Source organism: Leptonotus elevatus, chromosome 6 (assembly GCF_054856555.1).
Source record: "Leptonotus elevatus isolate MCC_2025b chromosome 6, RoL_Lele_1.0, whole genome shotgun sequence".
In the NCBI taxonomy this organism is placed as follows: domain Eukaryota; kingdom Metazoa; phylum Chordata; class Actinopteri; order Syngnathiformes; family Syngnathidae; genus Leptonotus; species Leptonotus elevatus.
In genome coordinates this window covers 2,632,045-2,656,054 of record NC_141244.1, presented here as the reverse complement: position 1 = coordinate 2,656,054, position 24,010 = coordinate 2,632,045, and the positions used below count along the sequence as shown (strand labels likewise).

The 24,010-nt window shown below is 43.1% G+C and overlaps 1 protein-coding gene across 6 annotated transcripts in view; it reads left to right on the top strand.

Annotated features, from left to right (window-relative positions):
• The window catches only part of LOC147171791 (CUB and sushi domain-containing protein 3-like), a 499,351-nt gene that overhangs the window by 123,155 nt on the left and 352,186 nt on the right, over nt 1-24,010 (top strand). For all 6 annotated transcript variants that reach the window (XR_015095358.1, XM_086078287.1, XM_086078288.1 and 3 more), the window contains exon 5: nt 3,116-3,344. Coding sequence is in view for 5 of the 6 variants with exons in the window: in XM_086078287.1 (XP_085934413.1) it covers nt 3,116-3,344 (229 nt within the window). In the remaining variant the exon portion in view is untranslated. The remainder of the gene's footprint in view (nt 1-3,115; nt 3,345-24,010) is intronic.

Genomic DNA, 24,010 nt, shown 5'->3' with positions numbered 1-24,010 from the left:
CAAGCATTGACCAGAAGTGCTTTAGAAATATAGCCGGATAACCATCCGGGCCGGGTGCTTTGCCATTTGGCATACTATCTAGAGCACTGTACAACTCGTTTATAGTAAGTGGTGCATCTAACATATCTTTATATTCAGTAGTTACCTGAGGTATACTTAAGCTACTGAGGAATGCCTCAATATGCTCTGGGTTAGGTTTATTAGTTTCTGAGTATAAGTTGTGATAATAATTATAAAAAATTTGATTAATTTCTTCTGGTGATTGTGTACATTCACCAGTTGTACCTTTAATAGCCGTTATAAGCGATTTTTCCCGATTACGTTGAAGTTGGTTTGCAAGAAATTTACCTGATTTGTTATTATATTCAAAGTTGTTGTATCTCAATTGTTGTATTATAAACTCTGTCTTTTTAGTTAACATATCGTCTAACTGTATTTTTGTATTTTGTAAGTCAGTCCATATTTGGTTATTTGGGTTTATTGCGTACTCATCCGTCAGTTGTTTAATTTTATCTTCCAAGTCTTTTTCTAATTTTTGATCCTGTTTCTTTTTATAAGATGAATATGATATAATTTTACCTCTAATTACTGCTTTCCCGGCTTCCCAGAGAAGAGCTGGAGATAGGTCTGGAGAGTCATTTATTTCCAAAAAGTCTGCCCATTCTTTTCTTATAATTTTGTCAAATTCTGCGTCGTTTAGTAGTGAGATGTTAAAACGCCATGTAGGTGGTGGTTTAAAGGTATAATCAACTTGTAGGGAAAGGGAGACTGGTGCATGGTCGCTAATAATAATAGGATGTATTTTTGTAACGGTTTTATCAGCAATAGAATTATTTGTAAGAAAAAAATCAATTCTTGAAAAGGACCGGTGCACAGCGGAAAAGAAGGTAAATTCCTTCTTATTTGGGTTTTTAAGTCTCCAGCTGTCGACGAGGCCAAAGTCATCCATATATTCCCCTATTACTTTTGTGGATTGTGATCGCCTTATACATGTTGTTTTATTAGAACGATCTATTAATGGATTTAAGGTTGTGTTAAAGTCTCCTCCAATAATAATAGTAGAGTTCGCTGCTAATTCAAACAGTTTAGAGAAAAATTCATGGAAAAAAGCCGGATCATCATTATTAGGGGCATATAAATTACCGAATGTATATATTTTATTAAATATAGTCACCTGAATAATAATGTATCGGCCCTCTGGGTCTGTTATTGTATTATTTAGAGTAAAGAGTAAATTCTTATGTATGAGTATACAGACTCCCCTTTGTCTACTGTTATAAGGGGCAGAGTACGCTTGGCTAAAATTTTTATCAATAAGTAATTTTTCTTCAGATTTTTGTAGGTGGGTTTCTTGTAGGAGGCAAATATCTGCTTTTAATTTTAAGAGATGGTCTAAAGTTTTTATTCTTTTTGCCTGTGAGCGAGCGCCACAAACATTCCAGGAAACCAGAACTAATTTATGCATACAAATAATATAAACACAGTCCTATGTATATATCTGTATAGGCCATTTGCCACCACTGGCATGTTATAGGATAGAATCAAAGTGGTTAGGTGATTTATATAGTTTGTATAAAATATGAGGTAACGTATAAGGCAACATGTAAGGTAATGTGTAAGGTAACGTGTAAGGTAACGTGTAAGGTAACGTGTAAGGTAACGTGTAAGGTAACGTGTAAGGTAACGTGTAAGTAAATAAAACAGTGCAAAAACGAGTAGGGCGGTGAAAGTGAGGGAAATTAACAGGGGATTAAACATAACAATACACCAGTAACCCCAGCGAGATTTTTTTTTATTTTATTTTTTTATAAATATACTTTAGATATAGTTGTGTATTAATATTATATTTATAATATAGCCTAAACATAATAAGTATTCATGTTTTTGGTTTTATAACCACATATACAGTATATGTATACACCTAGTAATCAAACTAAGTTTAGTTCCACCAATGCTAATTAGAACAGCCAGGGAGTGGAATTGGGGTTCCGGAATAGTTGGCCATCGATATATAACTTATCAACGGCTATCGTAGTCCGTTTACCCTCCTGCCTATTTTGTTTCATTATAGAAAACAGTACCTTTCGCCGCTCATTGATCTCTCTCGGGAATTGATCATTCATTCCAAATGAGGTCCCTTTAAGCTCCCGTCCTTTACTTTTAACAAATAATTTCTGTTTAATTTCTGTTTACTTTTTTTGTCTTTAAATCCACATCATGCTCTAATGATTTGCACAGCATTCAGAAGCAATTTTATTTCCCTAATGTGACACCCGCCCGGTCACTGAGGAAAGGAAGTAGGAAGTACGGGCCCGGGAACATGCTTTCTTGTCCGAGCTGCCTCCTGAGGGGATAACAAGTCTTTTTAAGGACAAAGTGATTTAGCTATAGAGTCAATATGCCACTGTTCAATGCACGTTTCATAATGTTGCATGACATACCGCGCTCGTTCTTGTTGAAATCCATCCGTCCGCACCATAACACAAGTTCTAAGCACGTACACACACAATGCCAACACCAAATGCCGAACCCGCCCAATGAGGGGAGATGTTTTTAAAATAATTTTAACTCCGGGCGTCCGTCTTCCGTAAACATCATGAACACCTCCTACAGAAGTACGAGATCTGACGAGACAGAACATTATGAGAATTGCGCCTCAGAAGTTAAATGCTCTTCATTGGAAACACCGAAAATTGTCCAAATTGTACTTGATCGAAATAGTGCAATATCACTTTTATTTTTGCAAAGAACTGTAATGGAAACACAGCTATAGATGATGTGCTGAAGACAAATTATTTTACCACAAATAAAATACCAATAGAGTTGTGTCCATTTTCATCTAATGGTTTGATACCTTATACTATAATACCTTAATATTTTGTACAGTTGAAATACTTGAACTCAACCAAAACTGTGTGTTTGAGGGCAGTAAATTAAAAGATTGTGGTTCCAATAATTTCTGCCCTTTTTTTTCTCCTGTTTATTTATTTATTTATTTATGTATTTATTTATTTATTTGCATTTATCAACATATATTTCTATGTAGGACTTCATTTTTTTACTAAACTGTTCTGTCCTTTCTCCTCACTTGTCTTTTCTCTTCTGTACCTGACAGCGGAGGACACGTGTGGTGGAACCCTGAGGGGTTCTAGTGGCTTCATATCCAGCTTTGATTTCCCCAGCGGGGGCTCCCCTGGTGCTGGAGGACTGGGCAGCAGTGGAGAGTGCAAATGGACCATCCTAGCTGACCCAGGGGATACCATCTCGTTGGTGTTTACAGAATTCCAAATGGTAGAGAAGACTGATTATCTTGAAGTAGAAGGATCCGAATCACCATCAATCTGGTAAGCAGAGTTTAAATTTATCACTTGAAATATGTAATGTAATCTTAACATTTTCCTGCCCATTAATACATACTGCAAGGGTCAATTCAAACAAGACTAGGCCATGAGCATCGTTTGTTTGAATTTGTGTCACTTCATTAATTAACAGCCTTTTAACAGGTTAATATGCTTAAGCAATTTTGAAATACCTGTATTAAAAAAAAAACGTAAATGCAACATCTTATATTTATCTTCTATTTGATATGCTATTTATTATGCATGCAAGCAAGTTGGTGGACATTGTTTCTCTTGAAGGCTTTGAGGAAAAGTTGTTTCTGTGGCATGGTTTTGATTGTTCAAGTATAGCTCATTTTTAGAATCAAAATTAGTCTAAACCAGTGAGACGTGCAGATTTTTGGGAATACTGAACTGTTCAAATTGGTCGGCACAAAAAGAAAAACAAGCAAGTAATCACACTGAGCAATTGGCCCCTGCCCATAAAATTAATTGTCCTTACTCCTTACTCCCGTCTCTCTCTGACTGGCCATCGGCCAAATAGTTTCCAGTATCTTAGCACACGTACATAATACTAATCAACACCCTGAAAACCTCAAAGTTGGCTAGCTTACCTGCTAATGCGTAAGGTACTTTTCAGACAAACTAAAATTAAATTTAAAAAATATTTGTATGTCAAGTTCCGCTTCACCATTTGATTGATTCTCAAGTTCGAGTTAATTAAACATTTTTTCTCAAGACTCAATAGGAACAAGTAAATGCTACATTTGCCAGCTACAGCAATCACATTTGAGGCCACCGTAGACAAAATCGGATAAATGTGAGAAAATGTGGAAGCATGTGCAAATGTGAAAAGCTGTGATTGCTGTGGATGCTGAGCCAAATTTTTAAAGTGACAAAAAAAATGGCCACAGCAGTCCAAATGTTAATAAGAAAACCTAGTTGGCTGTAGTAAAACCCGATAAATACTGCAAAACATGGCAGTACATAATAGGGTGTAACAAAACTTGTTGGTGGTCTGATGTGAGACGTGAAGCATTTGTATTTCCCCAGCATCTCCTGGTCCTTCAAAGTTTTGTCACGTTCTGCTGTGCAGGTTTTGCCCTATTCTGCCACATTTTGTCCGAATTCCCTTGGCAAAGTTGTATGGCAAGTGACAGTTTGTGCTACAGTACTACTGGCATCCATGTTTCATCCATAGAAAGACTTGGCAAAATATGAATAGCATGTCAATCCTTAGGGCTATGCAATACTTTTGAATCTGACTAGGACCCAACCATGGCAAAAAATGGCAGCTGGCTTCTCACCCCCGCACATGGGTGATTTAACATAAAGACTAGGTGATGTGTACTGTGTGAGCATATATTGCATTCTGAGGCTCTTCATACAATATCCTGTACTGTCTCACTTACTTTAATCCATAAAAAGATGAAGTGTTAGTCAAGGAAAGACAAAGGTTGTTACAGAAAGGACATGAGTGAGAATAGACATAGAAGGGGGATAATAGAGATCCGGATGTCACATGACTATTTTTCTGAATACACCCCCCCTGCGGCAGGAAAGTAGCAGTCCAGCGTTAATGGACTAGAACGGTGAGGAGGGTTAAAGATAGCGTTTATCCATCAACTTTCCGCCCAAGAGGAATGACAGTCACTTTGATAAAAAGGACTTGATATACATGCGCGAGGTGGACATGTTGGATTGCCAATGAAGTGTCAGGAGACGCTGCTACGTGGAATTACCTCCTCTCTTGCCAGTGAGTGCTTTCAAATCTGATCATACAAAGGCTTTACAAATTTGTACAATCCGGATTTATTTTACAATCCGGATTTATTTTACAATTGGACCTGAACCGGTTCAAATGCGAAAGGTAGTGCATGCTGTTTTTTCTAACATCTATTCAGAGTCCAATAAATGTAGAAAATATGTTCGCATTTTCGCAAAATGTTTTTCTTGTCGCCATAAAATTGTAATCATTTAAATTCGCCATACCTTCTTCCACTGCATCCCCCCAACCCATTTAACAAGTGCCCGGCGAATATTAATAGGGAAAATTTTAGTCAAAGTGCTTTTCATATTTTTCACCCCGTTTTCATGCCTGTAACGTATGTTATAGAAAGGCAACTGTAGCAAAAAAGTGAGTTTGGTTGGACTTTATTCAAGTATATAAAAACTTACTCACGTTATTTTTTTGATCAATCTTGATCAACAAATCTATCAAAGTTCTCATCTTCTTTATCCAAATTGAACATCTGGGCAATTTCTCCAAACATTGCAAGTTCTCTTGTCATTATTGGAGTCACTTTTGTTACAGCAATGATGCCGGCCTTCGTGAAAGCTCGAACAACAGTGCAAGCAGACACATTAGTCCATTCATAAATGGTGGCGTAACTCGCCTGGCGCTGCCTTCCAGTTTTTGTCAAATCGCTGTCTCTCATCCAGTGCCCCCACACCACTCGCAGCTTCACTTTAAACACCCTGTTTACACAAATGTCCAGTAATTGGAGTTCCTTCGTTAATACTACCGGAATGATGGGATCTGAGTTAATTTGCCGCACTTGGTTTTTCACAGCGGCCGTGAGATGGGCACTCATGGAGTCGCAGATCAACAGGGTCGGAAAAAAAAAAACATCCGGTATCTTTATGTACACCACTCCCAGCCACTCTCTCATTTTCTCCTCATCAATCCATCCCTTTTGGTTGGCCTTAACCAAACCGATGATGTTTTGCACAATAAACATACCAGCAGTATATACTTACCGGGGGCGTGTTTTTAGCATCCCTGTCCACTTTTAGTTGATTACGTCCACGTTTCCTGTACATAAGCATTGTGCCGGCAGGAAATGCTCCGACAGTGAGTCAAGTGGAGCACATCCCGAAGTCGCACAACAACATTTACAGATTTTGGACACAAAAGTTCCACCTTATTATAAGGCGCATCATTGATTTTTTAGAGTTTTAGGTGCGCCTTATGGTCACAAAAATACGGTAAACCTAGCAATACAAAAACAATTATTTTAGTTTTGTGGGTTTTAAGAAAGCTCCTAAAATTGTCACAAAAAGTTTACATCTGACAGCTTCCATCTGTACCAGAACAATTGCCTTTAGTCAAGGTTACTTTAATGATAGCCTTAGCATTTCATGGGGAGTTCAAAGTGAAAGTGGGACTACATCAGGGATCAGCTCTGAGCCCCTTCTTGTTCGCTATGGTAATGGACAGTATGACAGACGAGGTTAGACAGGAATCTCCATGGACTATGATGTTTGCTGATGACATTGTGATCTGTAGTGAGAGCAGGGAACAGGTGGAGGAGAAGCTAGAGGTATGGAAGTTTGCCCTGGAAAGGAGGGGAATGAAGGTAAGCCGTAGCAAGACGGAGTATCTGTGTGTGAATGGGAGGGACCCAAGTGGAAGAGTGAGGTTACAGAGAGAAGAGAAAACAAGAAGGTGGAGGAGTTTAAGTATTATGGGTCAACAGTCCGGAGCAATGGAGAGTGTGGAAAATAAGTGAAAAAGCGTGTACAGGCAGGCTCGAACGGGTGGAGAAAAGTGTCAGGTGTGATGTGTGATAGAAGAGTTTCAGCTAAAATGAAAGGGAAGGTTTATAAAACTGTGGTGAGACCAGCGATGTTGTTTGCTCTGGAGACAGTGCCACTGAGGAAAAGACAGGAGGCAGAGCTGGAGGTGGCAGAGATGAAGATGCTGAGGTTCTTTTTGGGAGTGACCAGGATGGATAGAATCAGGAATGAGTACATTAGAGGGACAGCACGTCAAAGGTTTTGGAGATAAAGTCAGAGAGGCCAGACTGAGATGGTTTGGACATGTCCAGAGGAGAGATAGTGAGTATATTGGCAGAAGGATGCTGAGTTTCCAAATGCCAGGCAGGAGGTCTAGAGGAAGACCAAAGATGAGGTTTATGAATGTAGTTAAACAGGACATGGAAGTAGTGGGTGTGAGAGCAGAGGATGCAGAGGACAGGGTTAGATGGAGGCAACTGATTCGCTCTGGCGACCCCTGAAGGAAAAAAAAGAAATAGTAGTAGTAGGGGTGGTGGTAGTGGTAGTAGGTGTGCTGTTTTATTATGTATGTAGGTTAATGTCACTCACCTGATCGATTTTAATTAGTTATGAATGACTCAGTGTATACTGTGGGGGTGGCAGCACTTAGTCTAAAATTTTAACAACAGGGGTCAAAGCAGGTTTAGTGAGAACTATGGGTCAAGAAACCCTGAAATGTGGGAAACTGCGTTTTCCGTTTCAGAAAGGGAGGTAACTCTAGCCTTTTTCATAAAAAGAGGTAATTTAAGCTCTCGGTCAGTTACCGTAGTAACATGTTCCATGAACCAAACCTGGTCGGTTGCAGGTTTTTCACAATGAACCTCGAGGTTTCCTCTGTCCACGCCTCCTTTCAGCCACACACATTAATTTCCTCATTCATAAAGTCCACTGCGCCGAGTTTTTGCGTAAATACACCTATAGTCTATAGCGTAAAAAACACTTTTGTCCCGAACATGGCATGTCCTTTTGACAATGACCCTATTGAAGAAGGCGCAGGGAATTAAATATTCGTCGTGAGATTGTTATCAGACCGCGCATATATATGCTGGCATTCCTGGACAGTTATCTTTTTGAGCGGTGCTGTTTCACATCACTGTCCATCATCTACATACGCAACTTAATCTGTCCTTACATTTGCAACATTATCGTAATTATGCGCTCACATCGCAGCATATATTGTGTGTTGCGCTCCGCTTTTTTCTTATAACCGTTTGAATAATGCTTTTATATTTCCTCTTAAGTGCGCTTCTCCCCCCATAGGATTACACCTAAATAAAATTAATTAATGAGTTACCATTCAAAAGGTGTGCCCTATAATATTATTGTGGTTGCAAAGGATTACATTGAAATTTACGGCATTGACCCGACATCCAAGCAGCAACGTTCTCCCACGCCGCATTCCTCTACGGGGCTGCTGTGTTGCACTTTTTTTTCTTAAGACATGTTCAAATTTGCCATATGATCGCATTACGATTTTCAGTTGAGAGGGGTTAAAAAAAAACGTGGAAGCAGAGGGCGGCGCTGCGCTCTAAGCTTCATCGTTGCCATAGTGACTCGACGAATCGGGGCTCTATTGATGTGGACTTTTTAGTGTAGTGGCAACGCCAGGTGAAACTACTCTGCGTTGATATACCGAAAACACAAAGTTTCCTATCTCAGGGCATGTCAACTCGCTTGGTCTTGGTGTTTGTTGGACAGGTTTTATGAAAAGGACCACTGATATGTCTACTTAACACTCTGGTTTAAAGGCCACGTGTGGCCACTGGGGCTCAGTATATTTGGAATGCCATGCTCTCTTCCAGCACTCATTTGCTCAAATCAGTTTTTCACTCAGATACCTTTAATGTGTCTAACAAAGCCTTGTTAGAATCTATGTAGTAATTGTTAATCAGCCATGTCGTATAGATGATATGAACCATAATGAAACTGGGATAAAACCAAGCACAGAAAGCACAGCACATTCATGCCAAGAAGTTATCTCCACAAAGTCATTTTGTATGTCTGTAAAGGGAAAAAAATCAACAGCCAGACTGCAAGGAGTGCTGATGGAACGGTAGCACACTTTCTGAGAACCTTTTTTCTCCAAATGGAACTTTTCATCTTTTGTCACTCAATATGCACTGAAGGAAATACACTCACTTATCTTTTTTCCACTATTTCTCAAGTAATTTATTTCTTTTCATGACAGCTATACTGATGACTGGCATGTTTGAGTGAAGGAGCCTTTTTTGGGCCACCATTCTGCTTATAATCATAAACAATAAAACACATCAATGTAAGAACCTGACAATTTGACCTTTTTTTAAATTGACTGATTCCTTGTGGCCTTGACTAGGAACTATTAATAGCTTCTTCAAAAGAAGAAACAAACCTAGCATCTTCCTCAGGTCATGTTAAATGTTAAATGTCATGTTAAATGCGGAAATTTGCCTTGCTTCAACATAAATTAACATTAAACTTGATTTGTAGCCGTGTTTCTTTACTTGAGCTAGAGCAGCTATTAATCAAATCCTCACATTGTAACATAAATGTATTTCATCCCTGCTAACCAAATATGTCATGATTGTTTAAAATAATAATAATAATAACAATATTAATTTTCCCCATCTTGTGCCGTATGTCCGCTTATTATGTACGGTATGTGTCTAACAGAAAGGGTTGAAAATTTGCAGATGCTTGTTTGTTTGTTTATTTATTTATGTATATGAATAACATTGGAGTTATCTAAGGGATCATAAAGCATTTTTTTCCCATGTCGATCCCAGCTCAGGTTTCATCTCTTCTATCATCCTTTTTGATAACAGTATATTGAAATTGATTTTTCCATGGTTTTTTTTTTTACGTTGATGCCACACTCCTTTGAAGATAATTACAACTTTTGAAAGCACAAAACGTAATTTTTTAGATCACTTTTATACAACAAACACAATTATGGCAAAATCACATTTTACACAAGGAGGCAATTAACTTTACTTCATTCATTCGACTGCAGCTTTTCTTCATTTGGACCTTTTGGTATAATGAATTGCATTTTTATACTGAGGTAGGGTAATAAATGTTTTCTGGAGCCTATACCAGCAGACAAAGTAAGAACCGCAGTACACCCTACACTGATGGACTGTCAATCACAGGGGTGAGACATTCAGTCATATCCACCCCATTGGGCAATTTAGAGTCCTTTGAGAATTGGACTACGCAAATAGAACACAGGACATTTTGAACCATAAAAATAATTTGAGCAAAATCCCACATTTAACAAACAGCTACTTCAAATGTGGCCATTATAATGTGAGTGTTCAAAGCATTGCAGAGATGTCTCTGCTGTGAAAAGCACACAAAGCTGCTAATAAGTCATTCATTAATTTGGCTCACCCAGCAATGTAACTTTTTAGTGAGCAACCATCAATTTTGTGCCCCTGGAATTTTAGGAATTATCTGCTGTGCGTTTCATAGTGGGTTTTATCAAGTACAAACAAAAGCTCTCCAGACACATTCCAAGTAGGCACCGTCTCAGCTCAGCCCATATATCCATCCATTATTTGTACCGTTTATCCTCTCTAGGGTTGCTGGGGTGCCAATGGATATAAACAAAAAAACATTCACACTCACATTCACACCTACGGACAATGTCCAGCCATATCATGATCTTACATTGTTTTTTAATGACCCATTTTAAAGCATCTGTGCTGACAAATCAGTGTAATGAGATAATGTTAACAAAACATTATCTATTATAAATACTAAGTTAATTTTTAAAACAAAACTAAAAAGATGATCAACAAACATTTTTTACTACAGCAAATGTAGAACAACAGATACATGAACACACACTAAGATTTGTGCTTCTCAAGTATAATAATTACATCTTAAAATGTAAAAATATGACGTACATATGGCATTAACGTCATTGCTACTTGCAAATGTGTATGATTGATAGATGACACTTCTGATTGGTGATTTGGTCCCCTGGCTGCACGGCTAGTTTGTAGCGGCTAAATTGCTAATGTTTGCATGGGCAGGCTGTGCAAATGATTTTTGTATTTTCATGCTTTCCACATCACTGCTTGGATGGTATTTGTTCAAATGCTTTAACGGGATTGTAGTCTTGCCTGTTTTTGAGGATATAGGCCTACCTTGCACAACAGCCGGCTTCATTTACTCCATTGGGGTGTGGCGTGGATCAGTGGTAGAGTGGTCGTCTCACAACCCAGAGGTTGTGGGTTTGATCCCATGCCATTGTGACTGCGTCAAAGTATCCTTGAGCAACATACTGAACCCCCAGTTGCTCTTGAGGCTGCATCATTAGTAGGCGAATGAATAGTCGTAAAGAGCTTTGAGGACCTTGTTAGGTGGAAAAGCGCTATATAAATGAAGTACCATTTACCATTATATATATATATATATATATAAAACATAATATAGTCATGGATGCTCATCAAACGCGCATTTAGCTGCATGTGCACTCATTAATTATTTGCTTCTGACTATTACTTTCTATTTACTTCAATTTGCAAACCAAAGTAGAGGAGGAAAAGCTAAACTCTGATTTGTTGCTGTCACACACATTTCCCTTGTGTCAGATTGAGTAAATATGCTCGATCACAGCTGATCACCGTAATATCACGATTCTCGATCATATAAGCCAGCCCAAATATATTGCCCTTTAGAATGTAATTGACGGGGTGAGAGGTTGGGGTATGTGGTACACTAACAAGGGTTAGGGTTAAGAAAAAAGTTTGCCATTTTTCCTTCATTTGAGATACATTTTGTAATGCAAAAATAATTTGTCAAGATTATTTTTCTTGTCGTTTGCCTATGTGCCTCATCTACCCATCACTAATACCTACACAAGACAAGAAAACTAATAACATCAAACCACAGTAGTACTTGTGTAGACAAAATGCAGAAGCAATGGCAACAAGCAAGCAAACAATAACTGTATCTTCCTCCCGTCTGTCCCGCATCTAAATGTTTTTGCTGATGATTGCCATCAGGTGTGCAGGAGACCTTGTCCACCATCACAATCCAACAAAAATGCCTCCTGCCCCCGCCCGGTTGGGGGGGCCCCCGCTGGTCGCTCCTCTTAACTCACTACACTAGGTTTGCACAATACACTTTTATAGACATATAGGGCACATAACACACTTTGGGGGGGGGTGGGGTAGGGTGGAAACACCGTCTTCACCCTACAACTCCCCTCCAATTTTAATGCACCACACAACTGGGAGACGGGGGGTGGGGCTTGTGGGGGTGCCATCGGTTGGGGACTGCGGTATAGAGCAGTGCTGCGGTCCCCTGTCCGTGTCCCCCACCCCCCTATTTTTTTTTTTTAATGCACCACATACACTCACTGACATGGGTGGATCGGAGCGTGGGAATATAATTTCCCTCGGCTCTGGTTCACTTGCTCCTAATTTTAATGCACCGCACACACACACACTTGTATATACACTGGGTGGGGTCACATTCACGGTTTAGGGGTAGAGTTCGCCAGTCGGCGAGCTGGCGGACTCAGTAACAGGGGTTAACTTTCACAAAGAACGCTGGGGTGACGACCGGGGCCTTTTCCCCGCTGGGCCTGGGGTTCGGGGTTTTCGGCCGTCCTCCGGTGCACCCATCTCCCCTTCTGCCCCCGGTGTTCTGTCCCTCCACGCGGCGGGGGGTGGGGTGGGCGCGGCTGCCCTCTCCGCTCCGCTGTCCGGCCCCTCTTCGGCGCCGGTGCCTGGGTGTGGGGGGTCCCCGGGGGCTGGGGGTCGGGGGTTGGGGGGCTGCCAGTTGGCCGGGGTGGGGGGCGCTCCTGCTCCTGGGTTTGCTCTTCGGCCGGTGGCCCTGGCGGGGCCCGGGGGTCGTCCTTTGGCGCTGTCGCGGCCTGGGGGGCCCTGAGGTGTTGCGCTTGCTCAGTCTCTCCTTCGGTCTCTTGAGGTCTCCCTGATTTTTTTTGGATTTGTTGGAATTTAGATGTTTCTGGGGTTGGGGAAGAATTCTGGTGGGTGGCCCGGTGGGTGGTGTCTGGTCGGTGCTGGATTTCACTTTCCTTTGTTTTCTTTGGTCCCCTCGGGTCTCCTGACGGCGGTGTTCGGTTTAGGTGAACGGTATGGGATTTTTTCTAATAGGTTTTTGGTGAGCTAACAAATACACACACGCACGCACACACGCACGCACACACATACTCACCCACATACAATTTTTTATTTTATTTTTTAAACAATAAAAAAATAAAAAAGAGCAATGATGATGACATTACCGAATGAACAATACTGAGCTCTTTAGAAAAAAAGAAAGAAAAAAACCCTGCAACATAAAGAAAACAACTAGTGTAGAGCAGCAACAAAACAGGATCGTGACAAAAAAGTATATGAATGACGTACTAAAATAAGCTATCTTCATGTGTCACCCGCTCTGGCAAAATGATCATGCATGTCGGAAGGATTAATATTGTGATTTTAGACTGTTTGGACATAAATGGCGATTTTGAGATTTCTCCACAAATAACCTCCTTGAGGTCTCTAGTTTCATTTACCATTAGCATAAAAGGTAAAAAAAAAAATGTAATAGAAGTGTATGAAAATAAGCAATTATTAGACAGTATGCAACTATGCATCGTAACCAGGGGAGAGTCTTTAGCTTAATTGCTAGCGAGAGCCGCGTCTTGCACCTTTTCATTAAAAGCAACCCGGATTTACTCGCCTTAAACAGCATTCACAAATGGTTTATATAGATGTTGTGAGGATAAACGGTTCTGATAATGGTTGTATGGATGGACCTAGAGACCAAAAAAAGTCAAAGTCTACCATTATGAATGTATGAATGAATGACGCGCACGTCATAACACACCATCATAACATGCCATCATACCTTAGAAGCGTGTCGTAGCGGTCCGGATACCGTGCTTTGTGATCCAGAGATAATTAGCAATTATTGGATCTCTTTCTTAATAAATCGATTTCTACTTTTACTTTTACTTTCAAATGACTAAGGCATGTCCAGTGACTAGGTGCAAGCGAGGCGGAGTCAAGCATTGACAGGTGCTGTCACCCGATCTTCTTTGCTTTCAATGACATGATTGACAGCGAGTCGGGATGAGAAGTGTAAATAAAAGTTAAAAAAAAAAAAAAAGAGAGAGAGAAAGCAATTGTCACCTTTGGGTAGTGTTTGTTGGACCCCAAAAGAAAAGAGCAGACCCAGCCAGGGCGAAAGTCACTTAATTTTAATGAACCAACAAAAAGCGCACAGCACGTGGACGTGCACGTGCGACGCCAGATGGTAGGCACTGCGAAGATCCAATTTGGTAAACACTGTAGCGGAATGTAATGGTGCAAATGCGGACTCCATTAGTGGTAATGGGTATTTGTTTTTAATTGTTATGTCATTTAGACCACGGAAATCAATGCAAGGACGTAGAGTCTTGTCTTTTTTCTCAGTGAAGAAAAATCCTGCCCCTAGCGGCGATTTGGAAGGCCGAACAAGCCCGGCAGCTAGCGACGTTGTAATATATTCCTTAAGGGCTTGAAGTTCCGGCTTGGATATTTGGTACAGGCATGTACTAGGCAGCGGTGCGCCAGGAACCACTTCTATAGCGCAATCATAAGGCTGATGCGGAGGGAGAGACAAGGCCCGGTCTTTGCTAAAAACTTCCCGTAAATCGTGGTATTCCGCTGGCACATTTTCAAGGTTAATGGATTCCATTGTTGCTTTAACTGGGCCATAGTGGGAGTTTACCACTGACTGCAGGAAATGTGTGTGACAAAACAAACTCCATCTCTCTAACCTAGGTATACCCCAGTCAGGGTTGTGCCTAGCCAGCCAAGTCAGACCCAGGACCACCGGGGCTGACTGGGAGGGCATAACGAAAAATTGTCTAGTTTCAACGTGATTTTCCGACAAACGCATGTGTAGAGTCTCCATTCTATGCGTAATCACCAACCAAGAGGCGTCATACATTTCAAGGTGATAACAATTTTCGGGTCGACAATACAATCATCCGCCCCAGAGTCCACCCAAGCTGTCATCTTTATGCTCGCACCACCCCAGGTCATCTCTCCTGACAATTGTCGTCTTTTAATGTCTAAGTTGCTATTTGTGTCACATGATCCCGCGGGCTGGGAGTACTCACATTGGATGTTTTGTTGGGTTTGAACGGTTGTGGCTGGAGCGAGTGCAACGTCCAGACGTCTATCAGGTAGCCTTCGACATGTGGCCAATTGGTGTCCGGGCTGTCCACAATATAGGCACGCCTGATTCCTCATCCGTTTCCTGCGCTCCGCCGCAGAGAGCCGTCCTCCTCCCAGCTGCATAGGCTCGATGTCATCTCCCGCAGGAGCGCCCCGCGTACGTGGTTGAAGACGGCTGAGCAGCCGTATCTGCTGCCACAGGTCGTCACTCCTCCTTCCGCTCCCGCAATATGTTGTCCAATCGAATGGCCAGGTTGATGAGTTCCTCCAGACCGGATGTCTCGTCCCGTGCAGCCAGCTCGTCCTTGATTCGTGGGCTGAGGCCCCGCCGGAAAATCCCACACAGCGCCACTTCGTCGTAACGGCTCTCGGCGGCCAAAACCCGGAACGAGATAGAGTATTCAGCCACTGACAGGTCGGCTTGCTTGAGGTCTAGCAAGCGGCTGCCTGCTTCCTTTCCTTTTACCGGGTGGTCGAAGACGTTTCTGAGTTCCGACAGGAAGGCAGGCAATGAAGCTCGGAGCTCCGGATTGGCTTTACTGACTGCCATCGCCCATAATGCCGCCTGGCCGGAAAGTAGGCTCATTACGAAGGCAACTTTGGTGCCATCATTAGGGAAAGTTTGCGGCTGTTGATCAAAACCCAGACTACACTGGTGAATGAATTGGTCACACCCACCAATGTCGCCAGAGTAGCGGGGAGTATGGGGAATATTGGGTTCCCGAAGTACGGAGTTACCAGCTGATTGGGCCGTTGAGGAGACAGGTGACGCCCCAGCTGGTCGTGATCCATCAGCAGCCGTGGAGTCCGATCTCTGCTCCACCTTCAAGGTAAGAGACCCGATCTGGGCGGTTAGCATCGACATGGCTTCCTTCAGTTCACGGAAGTTTTGCTCGTGTTGTCCAAGTAAGCGCCCATGGATGGCCATTGCCTGGCAAAGGCTGTTGGGGTCTGCGGGGTCCATTCTGGTCGGGTTATTCTGTCACGTTTGGGTAGTGTTTGTTGGACCCCAAAAGAAAAGAGCAGACCCAGCAAGGGTGAAATTCACTTAATTTTAATGAACCAACAAAAACCGCACAGCACGTGGACAAAAGGTTGCTCAACAAAAGGCGATGACAAAAAAAAGGTGTACGTCGTGGGCAAAAACAAGAAAACACAAAATCACGCCGGAGGGCGGATAAAACAGAGAGGAGTGTAGCATACAAAGTAGATTAAAGAAAAACGCTACTAGTCTAATTACTAGTGGTGTCCACAACACCAAGAAAGATTGCCACTAGAAAGGTAGCAGTATCAAAACATCAGGTATGGTGAGTAGCGTCATGGAGCAATAACCCGACACTCCTTTCTGTTGCTGCCAGGCTTTTATTTCGGCCTGATGACCTAACGGGCAGCAGGTGTGTCGGCAGGATCCGCCCTCCAGCTGTTTCCCCAGCAACTGCAAGGGATAAATCAGAAACAGCTGAAAACCAAAACATAACAGCAATGATGATGACATGTCGAATCGGTAAGATTACTGAATGAACAATACTGAGCTCTCTCTCGCTCTCAAAAAAAGAAGACGTTTTTAAACGCGGCAATACCTTGCCTTGCATGTAATATAGGCTGTTGTAAATACAGTAATGTAATGTTTTGATCACTTCTCGATGTCAATTACATGAGACGATGTCTATGAAAGGTGACACGCCACTCGATGCGTCAAAAATGAACCGCCAGCCTAAGTCGCAAAAATCACCAAAAAATTTCACTTTATGGTCTTTAAGTGGGATGAAATTAAAATAAAATGTGAAATCTCAAACTTGAATATGAAAAATCATCGCGATGGTCCATGCTATGGCGAGTCATGCACCCCGCCCCAAAATCCACGCAGGGTAAGGAGTGACTTGTAAATACAGTATTGTTGTGTTCCTTACGTTGAGTGGTGTGGCGGTCGGGTGGGGGAGAACTAAACTCTGTTGAACCATCATAACATTTTCATTTTCTTTATGCAAAGGAACAAAAGCATTTGAGACACAACATCCATCCATGATGTTATCAATAAACTTACTTGTCACAGGCCACACCAAATTGCAAATAATCTTTTAATTTACACAAACTTATTAAATCAAATTTCCCACTGCAGTATTATGACCCAATTTACACAATACCACAAGGAGCAACAATAAAATAAACAAATGCCTCAGAATATGAATTGCAAGCTTAATGTGATCTTCAAAGTTGAGGCTGATTTCATCTTTTGAGAGGTCAAACTTCCAAACTTTTAAAGGTTTCAAATCTCGGACGATGGCCTTGCGATTGGAATTGACTTTCCACTGATATTTTAACAGTTCCTGAAAATTTGAGGTTAATATCTTTTTGGTATGGACATTTGAAAGATGCAAGTACCAAAACTTGAAACCCCTTTTTCTCAAAACTAGGGATTTCAACCTTCCAACATTAAAATTGCTGTAACTTTTTGAGGTACGTCCATATATTATATATCATTTTAAAAGGAACTAAGTGCAAAATTTGAATATATCAATATTTCAATTTAGATTTTTGGGCACATGAGGACCCTTTTGCCAGAGCCACATACATATTTTACATAGTAAAACTTTTAGCTTATCGTTTGCAAGGAGAAGCACAACCATCACATCAGTAGACGTTCCCCCATGGAGATAAAATGTTTTTGCGTTTCTTTTTCCTTAACTCTTTGACTGCCAGACGTTTTCAGAAAAAGGATGCCGTCAGTGCCAGCTGATTTAAGCATTTTGACTGATCTTTCAAGGTCCACAGAAAATGTTCTGTTGGGACTATGGAAACACACATACTACCAAATGAAAGATTGAACTTTCATCTTTCATCAGAATTTTTTTTTTGTTTCTACCTTATTCCGTTCTTTAGTAATCAACAATAGAAAATGGTTAGTTTCCACCGATTTCTAAAATACGGAGAAATCAAGCTTTTAGTGAAACGATATTATTTCATGCACTCTAGTGAATTTTACACTTCTTTTTGTCCATGAATGATGCCACAAACACCTAAATAGTGCTTTACTTCTATAAAACACGACCACCAAGAATGAAAAAGTGTTTTTTGATAGCAAAATACGTTTATTTACATTCAACAGTGTAACAATTTGACAACAATTTGGCAAACGATTTACAAATGTGTGCAACTGTGGTGCTATTTACAAATATGTGGATGTTTCAATGACAGTTTTTCTTTTTGTGTAACACTCCCCTGCGTGCAAGGAGACGCAACAGCATTTGCACAACAGATTGCCTCTTCGCGTGCAGAAGCTCCACTTTCTTGCAGGCCGTTTTTTCCGGGGAATAGCAAGTATATACTGCAGTGTGTGTTGCCATCAAGTCTAATATCAGGATCATGCTACGGTTACGTTACGGTGGTGTTACGTCTGGCTTCCTCATGTCCTTCAGTTGCTATACCGGGTGGTAAGAGATGTTCTGATCCATCTTATCCACTCCATTCATGGTGGCATCGTAGTCCAGAAACAGTGTCTTCTCCGTGATCAGACTGTACCCGCTCCTCCGATGAATATGCATTGGACTCGGGGTACTCTTCATTGTCCGACAAAATGTCCGCATGTGCAGCTCCGGCGTTAGCAGCGCTAGCCGGTGATGCTTTATGACGTGAGAATAAAGGCCGCGTCCAACTGTGGCGTCCAACTGTGGCGTCCAACTGTGGCGTCAACCTCGGGATTTACCATCATCATCATCATCAATGTGCATTGGTCGATGCTTTTCGACAACTCTCCATCGCCCGATCGAATGTCCGATTGTGTAGAAGTACCCGGTCGGTTATTGTGCGCGTTTTCCGGCGTTAGCCGCGCTAGCCGCGCTTAGCCGGTGAGGCTTACTACGTGATCATAACGGTCGCGTCAAGGCTTCCAACTTTGGCGTCAAGCTCGGAGTCATCATCATCGTCGACATCAATGCGCTTTTTAGTATTGATCGATGCTTTCCGTCTTTGAAAAAAATGCTCAAGCGTGAGCTGCTTGCAACCGGTCGCCATTGTGGCTTCATCAGCCATTGTCCCCTCAACACTCTAGCTCCGCCTCACGTCTTCTTTTTTTTTTTTTTTTTCTTCTTCTATTCTTTTTTCTCTTTTTAAGAGCTCAGTATTGTTCATTCGGAAATGTCATCATCATTGCTCTTTTATTTTATTTATTTTTTTTATATATTTTTTTATTATTATTATTTTTTTTTGTGTGTGTGTGTGGGTGAGTATGTGTATGTGCGTGCGTGCGTGCGTGCGTGCGTATTTGTTAGCTCACCAGAAAACCTATTAGAAAAAATCTCATACCGTTCACCTAAACCGAACACCAGGAGACCCGAGGGGACCAAAGAAAACCAAGGAAGGTGAAATCCAGCACCGACCAGACACTCCCCACCAGAATTCCTCCCCAGCCCAAGAAACATCCAGACCCCAACAAATCCAAAAAACATAAAATCAGGGAGGCCTCAAGAGACCAAAGGAGAGACCGAGACAAGGAAGGAAGGACAGACGAAGCCGCGTGAGATCCGCAGACACCAGCCTCCACCGATTCAATAACCTGAGGGGGAAACAGATTGTGTCTGAGTTTCGGTAGATGCTGGTGTGGTGGATCTGGCATGCATGAAAATCTCCACCAAAGAGGGGAGCCGTCGACCCCCAGCCGGAACAGAGCAAGCGCAACACCTCAGGGCCCCCCAGGCCGCGGCAGCGCCAAAGGACGACCCCCGGGCCCCGCCAGGGCCACCGGCCGGAGAGCAAACCCAGGAGCAGGAGCGCCCCCCGCCCCAACACGGCCCGCGCCCCCGGCCCAACGCAGCAGGACGGGGCACTGCAGGCCCACCAGGCACCCCACCGGCCCCCAACCCCCGCACCCCCCACGACCCCCCGCCCCCCATCCACCCCCGCCACCCACCCCAACCCAGCCCCAGCCGCCCCCACGTCCCCAATCCCCCAGACACCCCCCACCCCCAGCACCCCCCACCCCGCAACCCCCACCACAGCCCCCCCCAACAAAGCCGCCCCCCCCCCGACCCCACCCCGACCAACCGGCAGCCCCCCAACCCCCGACCCCCAGCCCCCGGGGACCACCCGCACCCAGGCACCGGCGCCGAAGAGGGGCCGGACAGCGGAGCGGAGAGGGCAGCCGCGCCCACCCCACCCCCCGCCGTGTGGAAGGACGGAACACCGGGGGCAGAAGGGGGAGATGGGGGCACCGGAGGGCGGCCGACACCCCCGAACCCCAGGCCCAGCGGGGGAAGGCCCCGGTCGTCACCCCAGCGTTCTTTGTGAAAATTAACCCCTGGTACTGAGTCCGCCAGCTCGCCGACTGGCGAACTCTACCCCTAAACCGTGAATGTGACCCCACCCAGTGTATATACAAGTGTGTGTGTGTGGTGCATTAAAATTAGGAGCAGGTGAACCGGAGCCGATGGAAATGATATTCCCACGCTCCGATCCACCCGCCACCCAAGCATGTTACTGAGTGTATGTGGTGCATTAAAAAAAATAGATAGGGCGGGGACACGGACAGGGGACCGCAGCACTGCTCTATACTGCGGCCCCCAACCGATGGCACCCCCACAAGCCCCCCCCCCCCACACAAGTTGTGTGGTGTATTAAAATTGGAGGGGAGTTGTAGGGTGAAGACGGTGTTTCCACCCTACCCCACCCCCCAAAGTGTGTTATGTGCCCTATATGTCTATAAAAGTGTATTGTGCAAACCTAGTGTAGTGAGTTAAGAGGAGTGACCAGCGGGGCCCTCCCCAACCGGGCGGGGGCAGGAGGCGCACCGGCCCACCAAGCCCCCACCCACCCCACCAGGACCCCGGCGGGCATATGGGACCCGTCCGGCGGGGCGATAGGGCTCGCCCCCCGGATACTGGGTCCCGCCCGAGGTGCCAGGACGCCCACTGGAGCGGGGCGGGCACGACACCAAACCCCAGCCACCCCCGCCGGCCCCCGTAGCACCGAGACCCGGGCCATGGATGGAGCCCCCGGCCCAGGGGAGGGGAGGGAAGGCGTACCGGGGAGGGGGAAGGGAGGGGGGAAGGGGACGACAAGAAGGGCAGGGGGCAGCGGCAGGGACGCAAGGAGAGGGGGAGAGGAGGAGGAAGGGTGACGAGGGAGAAGGGACAGGGAGGCGGAGGACGGGCGGGGAGAGGCGAGGAGGGAGAGGCAGCAAGGGGGAGGAAGGGGGAGGGGAGAGGGAACCACCGGGCACCCCGGCGGCCCACAGGCCCCGAACCGCGTCGCCGGGCTCAGAGCGACGGACCGCGCCGAAACGGCGCCGCCCCCGACACCAGGGAAAGCCCCGCAACGCAGCACCCCCCAAGAGACCCAGGGAACGGCCAAGACGCAGCCGCCACCCAGCAGCCAACAGAGGGGCAGACCCGCCCACGCCCAGCCAGGGGGGACAGCACCCACAGAATTAACCCACTGGCATGCCGTGAATCCGAATATCAACCCCTGGTGCCCATCGGAGGTGAATCTGCTCGATCCCGCTGGCAGCAGCCGGGTTCCTGACTATAGAAACACAACCATTAGTTACAAATTGCCTAATACAGAAACATCAATGCAAGTTATAACGCTGCTGTGGCTCTCGCTAACAGGCAGAATTACAATCCAAGTTTAGGTTAAAAAATTCTATATACGTAGACCATGTTTCTTTAAATTTTGACATTTGGTTTTTATTTGAGGCAGATATTTTTTCCATTAAAATATGATTTATGAGGAGGTTAGACCATTGGTCGATATTCAAAGTTTGTTTATTTTTCCAGTTAACAAGAATTGTTTTTTTTGCGATAGTAAGGGCTACAAGTATAGATTGAAATTGTTTATGTGGTAAGTCAATTGTTGTTAAGTCACCTAGCAAACACAAGTTTGGAGAGAACAGTATCCTACAGTCCAAGACAGCGGAAAGTTTTTCTAAGACTTTAGTCCAGAAACACATAACCGGAGTACATAACCATAAAGCATGAAAATAAGTGTCTGTAGTGTTTTGTAAACACTGGAGACAAATGTCGGAGTCTGAGAGTCCCATTTTCTTCATCATATATTGAGTAATGTATGTTCTGTGAATAATTTTATATTGGATAAGTTGTAAATTTGTGTCTTTTGTCATTTTAAAAACGTTTTCACAAACTTGAATCCAAAAGACAGATTCCGGAGCTATAGACAAGTCTGTTTCCCATTTTGAGATGGGTAAAGACGTTTTATCAGTATATGAAAGTAACTTATATATTTTTGAGAGTTTTTTTGTTGTTGTCGGAGAAAGCTTGGTAATATCTTTAGCTAAAACAGGCGGTTGGAGCGTACCCTGGAGTGTTGGAATTTGTTTCTTTATCATGTATCATGTTTCTTTAACTTGCAAATAATGTAAAAAGTTTCCGTTTTTTATTTGATATTTTTGGAGCAAGGATGTATATGATATAAACATATTATCTGAGAAGAGATGGTGGAGATGTGTAATTCCTTTCTGCTCCCACACATTCAAATAAAACGATTGGTTGTTAATTTGAAAGTCGGGGTTATGCCATAGGGGAGAAAGCCCGCTGGGCTCCACTTGGGCTTTTGTCATTTCTAGTGCCTTCCACCAGGCAGTCAGGGTGGCGGAAATCATTGGATTTTTAAAGCAGTTATGTCGCTTAATCGATGTTGTAATAAAGAGTAAATCTAAGAGTCTGAGGTTATTACAATCCTTCTGTTCTAGTTCCAGCCAACAGTTAGTATCTCTATTGGGTTGTGCCCATAAAATAATATATTGTAGCTGGTTGGCTATATAATAGTGCATAAAATTTGGTGCCTCTAGACCTCCTTTGGATTTATTTTTCTGAAGAGTAGATAGACTAATCTTTGCTTCTTTTTTTTTTCCAGTAAAATTTTGTAACGGCTGAGTCCAACAACTGGAACCAGTTAGCCGTAGGTTTAAATGGAATCATTGAGAAAAAATAGTTTATTTTGGGTAAAACTTTCATTTTAATAGTGGCTATTCGTCCTATTAGAGAAATAGGAAGATTATTCCAGCGCTCCAAGTCACTATAAATGCTATCCAGAAGTGGAGTGAAATTTAAATTAACTAAATCAGTTAATTTAGGTGAGATTTTTATGCCTAAGTATTTTAAATTACCTATAGGAAATGAGTAGTATGGGTCCTGGCTTGCAGGGTTCCATGAATTTTCTGTAATAGGTAGAAGTGTTGATTTTGTCCAGTTAATAGAATAGTCTGATAACTGTGAGAATTTAGTTATTAAGTTAAATACTTCCCCTAACGAAATAGCAGGCTTTTCTAAATAAAGTAAAATATCATCGGCATATAGATTAATTTTATGTTCTGTTACCCCAGAGTGAATTCCTTGAATCATTCTTTCCTGGCGTATGGCTAATGCAAGCGGTTCAATAAATATTGCAAATAATAAATGCGACAGTGGGCATCCCTGTCTTGTGCCTCTCTGTAGAGTAAAACTCTTAGATATAATCCCATTAGTAGTAACAGTAGCTTTAGGAGAATCATATAATACTGACACCCAGTGAATAAATGACTTCCCAAAGCCAAATTTATTTAAAACAGCAAAGAGGAAGGACCAGTTAACTTTATCAAAAGCTTTTTCTGCATCCAATGATATACTTATACTTATACTGACGCCCACGGTGGGCGGCCCATCCAACCTTGTGCAAAGAGAGTCATCGCTGCCATCTAGTGGCCAAAACGAGTTATTATACTAACTAGATCTGCTTGATACTTTCAGCACAGCTGCCCAAGGCTTTCCTCCACCCGTTTCCAAAAAAAAACAACAACAACATAGTGAACGTCTTTTAACGTCCTCGGCGCCCTTCCGTAGGTTTTTACTAAACGTTTTATAACGTTTATGGCGGTCAAAGAGTTAAGCAAAAGACCAGATGCTCACCATGCCACTTTGCATTAGGCAGCGTGAGTGACAGTGAAAGCAATAT